At 35.2% G+C, this 13,318-nt stretch overlaps 1 protein-coding gene across 4 annotated transcripts in view; it reads left to right on the plus strand.

Moving 5' to 3' along the window:
- BZW2 (basic leucine zipper and W2 domains 2) overlaps positions 1 to 13,318 on the plus strand; it is a 59,507-nt gene that overhangs the window by 33,493 nt on the left and 12,696 nt on the right. For all 4 annotated transcript variants that reach the window (XM_067042601.1, XM_067042600.1, XM_059074980.2 and 1 more), the window contains 3 exons: positions 2,451 to 2,516; positions 5,984 to 6,119; positions 9,890 to 9,999. In XM_067042601.1, coding sequence (XP_066898702.1) covers positions 2,451 to 2,516; positions 5,984 to 6,119; positions 9,890 to 9,999 — 312 coding nt within the window. The remainder of the gene's footprint in view (positions 1 to 2,450; positions 2,517 to 5,983; positions 6,120 to 9,889; positions 10,000 to 13,318) is intronic.

The following is a 13,318-nucleotide window of genomic DNA, read 5'->3' on the forward strand; positions in this document are numbered from 1 at the left end:
TATATATATACATATATATATATATATATATACACATATATGTATATGTATATATATATATATATATATATGTATATATATATATATATATATGAAAAAGGCCATAGGAATCCCTGGTAGCTATGTGATTTCAGATGCTAGAAACTGTCTTTACTTTGTTTATTAAAATGTGTAAGGCATGCTAAGCCAAGTAATTTGGGATATGTGGCCATTAAGAATTTAAACTTCAGGGCTTCCCTGGTGGCGCAGTGGTTGAGAGTCCGCCTGCCGATGCAGGAGACACGGGTTCGTGCCCTGGTCCGGGAAGATCCCACATGCTGCGGAGCGGCTGGGCCCGTGAGCCATGGCCGCCGAGCCTGTGCGTCCGGAGCCTGTGCTCCGCAACGGGAGAGGCCACAACAGTGAGAGGCCTGCATACCGGAAAAAAAAAAAAAAAAAAAAAAAAAGAATTTAAACTTCAAAAATTATTCTTTTAATCACATGGTATTTTAGCATAGATATTTCTTCCCCTTTTTTATATTTAAGAAATGTGTAATAGATAAAAACCAAGGAAATCTTTAAAAATGGACCAAAAGTTTAAGCATGTGGGTTCAGTGTATGATGTTCTAACCTGTCCTCTCTAAATCTTTGCTTCTACTCTCTTATGTCAATGGCCACAAACACCTTGGGCCAGGTGGATACCGAAGCAGATGTTCTCAATTCAAAAGCTGTTCTTTTAAAATTCTCTCTTGCCTTATGATATAGTAGATAAGTACAGTTCACTGAGGGTCAGAATTTCTGTTCCTGCTCCGATACTTAGTAGCAGTTTCCAGGTCTGCCAGTGACGTTAATGCCTGCCTTATCTTCCTCAGAGAATTTTTGTTAGGATTAAATTAATGCAAGTACAAGGTGTATTATTTGAGTCCCACTGGGAAAGAAAGATAAGGCCTGGAAGAAAAATCAGTACTCTACTATTCTCATAAAATTAAAAAGATCTATATAGACTTAACCTCATCATTATTTCTAAATAAGATAGTTTCTTTTATTTATGGTTTTGTTTTTTCATATGGAATATGTATATTTGAAAGAACTTTTGATACATTATTGTTTCTAAGTTTATTAAACATTATTATGTACTGATAGACTGACAGAGGTCAATGGGGTAGTCAGGGAGAGAGATGAAATTGAGAAAGGTATTTGAGTGGAAGTTAATTTTATAAGCTGTTAGTTCATTGAAGAGTACTTTGGTAGTATAATGACTTTTGCTTTCATATGTAAACATTTACCTGTGGGGATTTGGATAATCATTCTTGAATAAGGAGAATTCTTTTTCCTGATGATAATCACACTAAGGAATATGTGAGTGCTTGTGTAAGTTGGAAATCAAATTTGTAGGACTTCAGTATAGTTTATTTTTTTTCCTTATTGCGTTATCAGTTCCCTCCTGGCTCATTTTTCTTTCCTCATAAAGGGCAACACTATAATTTTTACTCTTGAACTCTATCTTGATCACATTAAGGAAGAAACACAAAGTTTTAGATGAGAGTATATCACGTGGGTTTAAGAAAAAGGAATTGGATTCAGAAATCATTTCCACACTTATTAAAATAATATTTATAAAATCCCCATTTAAATAAGAACATTGTGTTAGTCTGTTCGGGCTGCCATAACAAAATACCACAGACTGGGTGGCTTAAACAAGAGAATATTATTTCTTGTAGTTTGGGAGGCTGGGAAGTCCAAGATCAAGGTACCAATTGATTTGGTTCCTTGTGAGGTTTCCCTTCCTGGCTCTTAGAAAACCATCAGTCCTATCAGACTAGGGCCGCACTGTTACGACCTCACTTAACCCTGTCCCGAAGTCCCTACCTCCAGATACTCATATTGAGGGTAGGACTTCAACAATATGAATTTAGGAGGAACATGAACTCAATCCATAACAAACATCATTCCTCTTAAAAACAGTCCAGAATTCCACTGACACAGTTGCAAACCCTGCTTGAGAATTCTAACTGGATTGTGGAGGCCAGTAATCTTTATTGCTCAACTGCTGAAATCATGTTTGTGTTCCCCTGGAGTATAATCTCCCCTGAACTCTGATCTCCTCTTCATCATATCCAGTATATAAGTGATTATATCTATAATCCCCTTAGTTTCAGTTATTTTCAATCTCTACATCACACAGTTTTAAAATTATATTCATTTCATTTTCATCAAAGTTATCTTTGGTTCTCACCTGTTACATTCTCGAATGAATTTGTTTTATTCTACATGTGCATTTTGATCCTCTTTTTCCCTCAGGTCATAGTAACTCCTTGAAATGCTGATAGTTCTCATATCACAGTCTAAGAATGTTTAACTACACCTTTTTATTAGTGTAGACCCTTGTAGTTAGGGTGAGTTTGTACACATCCTTCTATTGCCTTTTAAAATTGTTTACATAATATTGACTGGTTCTTTTTTATGTTTAGGTCTTCAATAAACTCATCAGGAGATATAAGTATTTGGAAAAGGCATTTGAGGATGAAATGAAAAAGGTAAAAATTCAACAGTAATGCTCTGTTTGCCAAAATGATGAAATGAAGAGGGACAAAAATTTTGCTTTTACAGTGATGGTCCAGAAGTACCATGGACCTCTTAAGTTTTTAATGTTTGTTGAATGAAGGAATGAGTAGGACAGATCATTAGCTAATAGCTGTAGAAAGAAAACATGATTAGCCTAGAATTTTTCCTTCATGTTTAATGTAAGCCAGCATGCTTTGTTCAAAGGAATAGTTTTACAGAATATGTAATTATTTAAGCTTGTGAAAGAGCATAGCACAGCAGCTAATACTCAGTAAAATTCCTTAATTTTAGAAGATGCAGTTTAGCAAAGGGGATAGAAGCACATCTTTGGAAATAGTGTCTGGGTGTAAATCTCAGTGGTTTTTCTCATCTATAAAATAGCTGCAATAAAAGTACATACTTTATGGTTGTTGTACTAATAAATGAGATGAGCTATAAGGTACTTAATACAGTAATTGGCCTCTAATAAGTAGCCAAATAAACAATAGCACTTTATTAAAGAAACCCTCTTTTCAGAAACTGCAACATGTTTCTCCTAATTTGTAGCTCCTCTGTATTTATATATAGCAGTCACTACATTAACTTGTTACAGATTTGTATGCTGCTTTGTCTTCATTTCTGATTTTAGGTATATGCCTAAATTATAAAGCAAGGGAATAAAGAAATCATCTACTTTGTTACTTACTTTGTTACTTTGCAACACCTACTTTGCTGTTTACCTGCTTTTACTTCCCTTTGTTCACAGTGGTTCCATGTATAATGAAGAACATTTAAACAGTAAAATCATTGTTTTAAATTTACTTTCTCCATGACTCAACTTTCACACTTAAAAGAATCCTTCAGCATGGATACACACAACTATATGTATAAAGATATTCATCACAGTATTGAGACATAACCTAAATGTTCATGGGGGGAGATGGGTTAATTAAATTATGGTCTCTCAATACAGTGGAATAATATGCAGTCATTTAAAGAATGAGGCATAAACACATAAATTGATAAAAGAAAATGTCTATGATAAATTGTTGAATGAAAAAGCAACCATTTGGTAGTTTAACCTTAGACAAGTCACTTAAGTTCTTTGTGCCTCAGATTTCTTTGTCTTAAAGCAAGGATCAAGACTTTTGTAATTATTAATACACATGAAGTGTTCAGAAGACTGTCTTCTTCACTCAACAAGTTTGAGCTATTATCAGTTTATAATTCAATAAAAGCATGTGTTTATGCATCTAGTTATTTGTAAAATGTAGACATACATAAGTGCATTTAAAAATCTGAAAGGACACGTCAGATTGTTAATAATGTTAATTCTAAGGAAATAGGATTAAAGAGGAGATTACTCACATTTTTATATTATTCTGTGTTGTTAGATTTGTTCTACTAGCAGGTATTACCTTTTTTAACATGAAAAACATTTAAATGGATAAAAGTGGTCCATTATATTGCTACATGTTTAGAAAATAACAAGTGCTTCATTAAAATAGAGAGATAGATATGACCAAAGAAATGATGTTAAAGCATTCAAATAAACATCTCATCATTTTGCCTAATAATATCACTCATGTTTTTCTTCTCTTAGTTCATTTGAACCTTGAAAACCTTCTATTTGATTCATTTGATGAACATGCTTTCAAGAATTATTTATTTTTCACAGTGTGTCCATTCTTTAAAGAAAATTCTGCTGCAATACATGTAGCATCTGATTTTAATGCTGACTAGTATAATTGAGTGATGTGGATATTAATTTTAAGAAAAGATATAATTTTTGCACCATTTTGTTATAATTAAGGTTTTTTTTGATGAATATGAGTATATTAATGTGCTTAAACAAATAGTGTTAATATTTTAATCTTGGGGACTATTTTTCATTATTTACTTCAATCTTACTTATTTTGATAATAAGAGAAAGAAGCCAGAGTGATATAAAGTATCTACAGTTTTGTCGGTTTTTTTACCCCATTTCTGGGGCTCACTGGAGCTTTAACCATTGATACCTCCTTCCCTCACTCCCTCTTTTCTTGGGAACTTAGAAAGTGACTTCTTTTTAAATCATTGAGATTTTAATGGGAATAAATTGGGAGTGAAATGGACTGGTTTGTTCCAGTTCTGCCACTTACTCATGATATAAATATTTGGAGTCACGTAACCTCTCTGTAATGTAATAATCCTTTAACTGTTGGGAATGGTAAATTAATATAGTCCTACCCACCGCACAGAGCTAATGGAATTTCATTGGCCATAAAACATTTAATAAGCCTATATTGATGCCAGTGATTTTTTGCCGGTACAGAGTAATGAAAAAGTCAACAGGGCCCCGATAGTGATATTGGGCCCTGGGGAATCTCAGTAACATGCTTAAGGTCTGTTGAAACAGTGAAAATAGCCGTGGAATATAACTATAGTATAGTCAAAGCACTAAGTGGAGGAGGGTTAGGGAGGAGGGCATTCTATAAGCCTGGATACTCTTAGAATTCAAAATGGCAAGTGGGGTCTAACCTCCCTTTGCTTTGGCTTCCCTTCAACCATTCTGGGGTTGCTACTTTGTTACTTTCCCTACTGCTGGGATAAGAGGATGGCAGCATTGTGACCCAGGAGGACCCAAACAACACTGTCGTCCTCTCACTACAAAATCCACAGCAGAGGCCTTTACTCTGCTAGGAACTTTTCTTTATCTTACATCCATCATTACATCATCACCAGGGCTGGTGGTAAAACTGTATGATCTAGGAAATACCTAGTTTGAATTTCTTTTTTTTTGTTTGTTTACATATTTTTTATTGTTTTTATTTATTATTTTAACTTTATTTTTAATTGAAGTATAGCAGATTTACAATGTTGTTTTGAATCTCATTTTTTAAAAGAGGCATCAAGAACCTAGAAAACCCTTTTTTCACTCAGCAGTCTTGTTTTAAAAAAGTTTTATATGCTGTGGGCTCAGAAAAGTATATGCTACATGTCAAAGCTTATTGACTCCTGTTTTGTTTGTTTGTTTGTTTGTTTTTTGTTATAACCCAAAGAAAGTGGGTAGATGTATTGTAGGATGAGGATGGCGGGGGGGGGCGGAGCATGCATAGAAGTGAAAAACATGTGAAAGGCAATAGTGTATTTCAGAAAACACTTTGTAATACTTACACTTTGTCATATACAAAGTCGAATGTAAATTATTTATGTGACCCATTTACATTGTTCTCCAAATGTCTGTTTTCCTTCCCATGAATGTTATCTACAGCTATGTTGTAAGTGAACTTGGAAGAAAGGAACTATGATAAAGCATCCAATTTATAATCGAACATATGGGTGTGTCTCCAATGAATAAGAAGTGTGCTGCGTAAGACCCACCAGTTGTGTGCCGTCTAGCCATGGATGTACATTGTGTGTTATTTTCCTACTTTAGTCCTTTACTTTATAGACATGGTTTCTTTTGTTTGACCCACAGCTTCTCCTCTTCCTTAAAGCCTTTTCTGAAGCAGAGCAGACAAAGTTGGCAATGCTGTCTGGGATTCTGCTGGGCAATGGCAACCTTCCTGCCAACATCCTCACCAGTCTCTTCACTGACAGCTTAGTCAAAGAAGGTATTTATGCTCATTTTCTTACCTGTCAGATGTGAAAAGAAAAGAAAAGCCAAAGACAGAAAAATACCAATACCTCTTCTTAGTGTTCTCTCCTTCCCACCCATCCTCCATGTAAGAGACTCATGTGTGTATGTGAGTGTGTTTGTCTTCAAACAATAAGAGAATTGTACATGTTTATTGTAGGCAATTAGGAGAAAAAATATGCACACCTATACAAAGACAAATAAATAATAATAATAAGCTGGAATTTTTGGTGTAAGACTCAATGCCTAGGTCAAATACCCTGAAATTGATCTGGTCCAAACCATTTCTCTCAGCATAGATGCTTACTGGCATACTTTGTTGGGACAGTGCTTCATTGTGCAGGACTCTTTTGTGCTTTGTGGGACATTTAACCTTTTTGCCCTCAGACACAGAATGCCAGCCTAAAACACCCACCACCATTTAGCAGAATAGCCAAAAATGGCCCTTCACATTCCCAAATGCCCCCTTAAACTGTTGTTCATTTCCCTAGTTGGGGCCATTCTTCTGAACTGTTTCCCCTCAAGATGTTGTGCTCAGACGTTCATTGTGATCACATTTTTAAGATATTCATTCTGTTTTAGAAGTCCACGTGGCTGCATCAGAGTTTTGCTTTAATTTTAAGACATTAAGAGTTTGATGGGCATACATATGATTACTTGATTATAGAATAATACAAAAGTGGGCTCTTTTTCTTGCAGGATAATGATATTCAAGTTATAATACAACACAAAACAAAGAGTTCTTTTTTTCTTAAAAATAAATTAAAAGAGCTTTTGTGAAAACATCTGTTTCTTCTTAGAACTTGGTTTTTCTCCTACAAATGTGAAGTCTCAGCCTCTTTCATACCTGCAGTGAAATGAGTTATAGTTTCTTGTAGCTGAGAAAGGAATAGTAAACTGAGAGTCAAATGATGTTATTTAGAGATTCTCTATAGTTTTCAAGCTCTCTAATTGTTATTATTATATTGTTAATACTATAGCACTTTAAAGTATTCTCCTGAAGAGAATTCATGAGCCTTCATGTTTTACTTATGGTACTAGACATTTTATACTAGGAAGACAAGATAAAATGTAAACAGTAAATATTAATTACATCAGATTATCTATCCCTAGTGTTTATAACAGAAAATAATTGCCTTTCTGGTTGTATTAAAAACCTAAATGATATATACAATTTCTTTTGAAATGTATTAAAAAATAAATTATTAGAAGGATAAATGGACAGACCTGATAAAGCAAATGCAGCAAAATATTAACTGTTATAGAATCTAGATGGTGAGAAAATGAGGGTTTATTGTTCAACATTTTTTTTTTTTTTTTTTTTTGGTACGTGGGCCTCTCACTGTTGTGGCCTCTCCCGTTGCGGAGCACAGACTCCGGATGGACTGGCTCAGCAGCCATGGCTCACGGGCCCAGCCACTCTGTGGCATGTGGGATCTTCCTGGACTGGGGCACGAACCCGTTTCCCCTGCATCGGCAGGTGGATTCTCAACCACTGTGCCACCAGGGAAGCCCCAACTTTTCTTAAGTTTAAAATTTTTTATGGTAAAATGTTAGAGGGGTAGGAAAGGAGAAGAAAAATACCTTTGTTATGGAAGTGACGTAGTACCTATCTCATATGGTTTTTCTTTATACTCCACCATCTCTAGAAACAAAAGTATTAAACTTCTGCTTCCCAAATAGGAAAGGATTATGAAATTATACCTTTTCCCCAACCTCCCACCCAAAAAATGGCTGTGGGGGACCCTCCAGTCAGTAGAATCTCAAGTACAAAGAAATTTCTCCAATCCTTCCACCAAGTGCCACTTTTAATGTAAAATGATAGGTTTGAGCCTGGTTTTTAAACTCCTAGTTTCAAGCATGCTTTATTTCTCTTACTTACAATGAGGATTACAAGATCTGTTATCTTTATTTTTATTTAATTACATAAATTTATATTACGTTTTATATTGACTTTTGGAACGAATGGTAATGTTAAAAATCCAGGTCAACAAGTTGATAACATAAAATTCTCCAGGTCATATCACGGGTTTTATTGTCATAGACAATTTGGGGGGCTTAGTTTCTCTGATATTCAAAAGAAAAGAATTGGGTAAAGTTGGTGTCTGTATAAATTATATATATATATCAATTGAACTTGTTTACCGGCAAGTAACTGGAAGACAGGACTCAAATTTGTATACAAGAGCATTTCTTTTTTTCTTTCTTTCTTTTTAAATTTTTTTTTTTTTTTGCAGTATAGTTGATTTACAATGTGTTAGTTTCAGATGTATAGCAGAGTGATTCAGTTATACACACACACACAACCACACACACATATACATTCTTTTTCAGATTTTTTTCCCTTATAGGTTACTACAAAATACTGAGTATAGTTCCCTGTGCTATACAGTATGTCCTTGTTTGTTATCTATTTTATATATAGTAGTATGTATATGTTAATCCCAACCTCCTAAGTTATTCCCCCCACCCCGCCCCACCAAGGGCATTTATTTCTTATGTAACAATAAATATAAAAGCAGAGCAGAATTCAGGGTGAACAGCAATATCATTCAGGACTCAGGCATTTTCCCCCATTATCATAGCATCTACTTCATTCCAGGGGTGGACTCCTTAGCCTTTGAAAGAAGTCTGCTTGTCCAGTTATGGCACAGGCTTCTTCATTCACGTTTGGTGGAAGACCACTTCTGAACATAGGATAATTTATCTTGCCTTCAGCTGATTGGCTGAAATTGGCCACATGACCCACCCAGTAGTAATTGTTGGGGGATGCTATGGCCAACAACTTAGATCACTAGACTAATAACAGAAGAAGATGGTGCCAGGGTTTAGACTAATTAGATAGAAGTCACCTGGCCTGAGCAAAATGGGAACTCTCCTAGGAAAGAGGAAAGGAGAGTAGATACTGCTTAGACCATCAACAATACTGAAGCCTTCAACTCAGAAAAATCAGTTTAATATTTCAACTACTCCTTAACTCTTCATTAAACAAATGCAACTTAATTTAGAAATCTGGAGTGTTCACAGAAAAGCTATTAGTTATCTGATTATTTATATTGGAAATAAATCTTATTATACATATGGGTATGTAATTGAGTATATTCCTGATTAACATAGCTATTTTAAAAATCTCTTTAAAATATATAGAAAAGATTTCAGCTTAAAACAAACTGACATTTTTATACCTTAACTCATGAATATTTTAACATGCTTTTTACAGAAAGTAAAACTGTAAAGTAAATGATGCATGTTCATCTATAGCTTTATTTATTTATACCAGTCACTATTAATGTTCTTTCACTGGTATTATTTATCAGCAAATTAGTTGACATGTTGACATTTCAGTTTTATGGCTTATGATTTATTTGCTGTACCTCAGGATCACAGTTAAAAGTATGAAATACTGGTGATCCACAGGGTGAAATAGAGGCAAAACACTAGAAGATCCTTGGCTTTGAATCTGGTTTTGACCAAGGTAAAAATAAATAAATTTCCAATTATAACAGGTTGGAATTAGGGGGTCCAACTTTGAAAAGTACTTTAACATTTTTTTTCCCTTCTTATGAAAATATTTTCTTGAGTAATGAATAGTACAGTGCCTAGAGAGCTTTCCATTTTTCCTTTGTACCAAATCAAGTCTTTGAGTTATTTAGTCATTTCAGGACACCTAATGGGAAATGTTGCCTTATACGTCATCACAAGTGGTTTTTGTTATAAAAGGTTTACTCTTTTTTTTTTTTTTAACAGGCATTGCAGCCTCATTTGCTGTCAAGCTTTTTAAAGCATGGATGGCAGAAAAAGATGCCAACTCTGTTACCTCCTCTTTGAGAAAAGCCAACTTAGACAAGAGGCTACTTGTAAGTGTTGTCTGGGCAAAGGGTTGTATGTTTCATGCTTCTGCCTTGGCTCTGTCAGTTGTGATGTAATACATAACTGAAATGCCCGAGTCTATGTTGAATTGGAACATGGTTATTTTTATTTCCGTATTATTGGCAGATAGAAACTAATTCCAGTTTAATCTTTGTTGTATAAATAAATGGAATGATAAAATTAAAGAGTCATAGGGAGTACAGAGACTTTCAAATTTAGGAGTTTGTTGACATATGATAACATTTATCAGAATTAACTCTTTTGCAGCTAATAACTATAGAAATTTAAAGTTTTAATATGAAATTTAAAGTCACATTGATCCCACCTAATTAGACATTTGTGATTATCTTGGGTCGTAGTTGAATAACACTGACCTCAAATACACATTAGTTTGTTAACAAAATAAAAGGTTAAAGATGATTCCTTGTTTATAGTAAGATTCCTTGGAAATACTTAGATATTTAAGAAAGCTAACAAGTTAATAGTAGTAATTTGAAGCTCCCAGTATCATGATTGCTTGATTATATTTTAACTTCTTTTTGTATTTTTCAAAGAAAATCAAGAAAAATATTTTGTCCTCATAATTCCTATCTGCTCCCTATAATTTCTTTCTGCCAGAAGCAACAGCTGTGCAGATGACAGAGATTGCTTCAAGTGAAATTGCTTTTACAATTTTAGGACAAAGTCTAAAATTGCAAGACATGCTTGCCATCTTCTCTTTACCTAGTTACTTTTCTGTTTTCTGTTCCATTGTGTTCTGTGCAAGGGTGTTGATTGATGGGATAATTCCAAATCTGGCTCATTGTAAACTCTTGTATTTTCAATGACTTAAAATTCCTTTATCTCTTGAGTTTTACGTAAAATAGCCCTATTTGGGTCTTGGAAGTCTTTAGAATATGATAAAGAAGAAAAAGTAAGTCTAGATTCTTGTTAATTTCTGCCACTGATGATACTTTTCATTTAACTTATATTTATTAAGTGCCCGCTCTGTGCCAGGCACAGTCCTAGAAGCTGTGGAGCCAGTAGAGACAGGACAGAAAAGTTTCCTGCCTTCATGGAACCTACTCTCTAGCAATGAAGGGTATATAGAAGTCATAGAAGATAAGTGAATAGGTTGCTGACGTAGGTGGAAGTTAACATGAAGGAATATATTCGTGTCCCTGAGTCTGTGGATTAGCTGTATCTTGGCAAGGCCCCAGCCCTTTCATTCTGGGTCCCAGGCTGAAGGAGCAGCTCGCATCTGGGCTATTCTGTCCTTATGGCAGAGGAAAGGAACACAGGTGACTGAAGGGAGAAATTCTGGTGCTTTAAAAGCTCACCGTCTTTCGTCAAAAGAAGTCACTGAGAAGCCTGGTGTGGGGTAGGAAGATTTAGTCCACTCATGGGCTACTTCACCTGTGAAGACAGATACAGCAAGGAGGGTTTTTACTGAATACTTGTTTAAGGGAGATGAGGGGGTGAATTATTAGGAACAAAGTTACAATTACAACTTAACCACAAAAGACTCAGGTATTTCTTAAAGCATGGTTCCTTAAAGATGCCAATAGGCAGAGCTTGGTTAACTTAATTAGGTTACTTCATTAAAAATTTTTTAATGTATCTCCTTTTTGAAAAACACATATCATTTAACTGTTCTTACTAGGTTTCTTTGTCTACATATGTTTTGAACATGAAAAGCATAGGTAGCAGTTTCTACCAGAAACTCCATGAGGACAGGGTGGCTGTGCCTTAGAACCATGCCTGCCTGATATCATGCCCCCATCACTGGAAAAGGGAACAATGATCAAGACATTGGCCAGAAACTTCTAGGCGCTGAAGATATTGAAAGAAATCAAGCAGGCAACCTGTGCCTTTATGGAGCTTACATTCTGTTTCAGGGGAACAGGCAATAATCTAAATAAACAACTAAACTACGTGGTATAATAAAAAGTGAAAAGTGCTCTGAGGGAAAAACTAAATAGGGAAGTGCTGAGGAGTTTCAGTGTGGTATGAGAAGGCCTCTCTGATAAGGTGACCTTTGTATGAAGAAGCGATCTATTTAGATATCTCCAGGAAGAGTATTCCAGGCAAAGGCAACAGAAAATGCAAAGGCTTTGAGGCATGGCATGTTGGGGACAGCAAGAAAGAGAGAGTATTTAGTAAGAGCAAAAATGTAGATCAGGTCAGAGTCATAGCAGGTCCCCTATCATCTAAGAACTTTGGTTCTTAGAGTAGATGAGAAGTTTTTTGGAAAAGTCTCTGCAAAACGTGCATAATGTGATTTTGGGGTCTTAACAGGATCTCTCTGGCTGTTGCATAGGGAGTAGATTCAGGAGGAAGGGCAGAAGTAGGGAGACCTTAATCTAAGGATGACATGATAAAGGTTTTTACCTGAGTAGGATTTTTGTAACAAATGCAAACTATGTTCCAAGTTAGTAAAGGTCGTGATATGATTTATACTGATTTTAGCTCAGTTTAATCTGAATAATAATTTTCAAGATGTTATATATCATTCATAAGGACTGTGGTTATAGTTCATAAAAATAAATAAAAAACCACTAGTAACATGTTTGATGATATCTTACTCTGAACATAACTTTCCATCAGAACTTGCAGTCACATTCTTCCTAAATTGAGTATTAAATGCCGGCACAAGTAACAGAGTAATTATTGCCTTTGCGGTCACACAACTATGCCCTTAAATATTTCTTGCTGCATAACTTGGGTCAAGCTGCTTAGCCTTGTTGAGACTTAGTTTATTTTTGTAGAAAAATTTCTACGTTTTACAATTATGAGTAAAATGCCTACCACCTCTTGATTCATAGAAGAAACTCAAAATTAAACTAGTTCCCTGACCCTCAAATTTGAAAGGCCTCTTGAATGGTAGAATAAATATCAGGGACATTTCAGTCAGGTATGAAATGTTTGCTTTAACATGAATGTGTGTTTGATAGCTGCTCCCACCAACTCTGTTCTGACATTTTGAAACTGATGACTCAACAAGGCAAATTATGGGATGGTGGTACACAGAATATTGAAATTTGAGTCATGACAGAAGCCATCTGGCTATGTCCCTATGCTTGGTGGCAAACTCGTTGCAGATCTTTCTTCTGAGATTTTTATTGAAGCCACATAGCCATTGGCCATCTATCTATGCAAATCTAACCATCATAAAAGTTTGGATCTATTTTATAGACTCTGCAGCAGTCTGAAAAATGTGAGAGCTTTGAAAATTGCCTTCCTTTCTTAGTTGGGTGTTGGCGTCACACGGGTTAGAACATGACTAAGTGTTCCTGAGACTCTGCCAAGCTGTGTAAGGTGAAATGG

This window comes from Kogia breviceps, chromosome 9, assembly GCF_026419965.1.
Source record: "Kogia breviceps isolate mKogBre1 chromosome 9, mKogBre1 haplotype 1, whole genome shotgun sequence".
Classification (NCBI taxonomy): Eukaryota; Metazoa; Chordata; class Mammalia; order Artiodactyla; family Physeteridae; genus Kogia; species Kogia breviceps.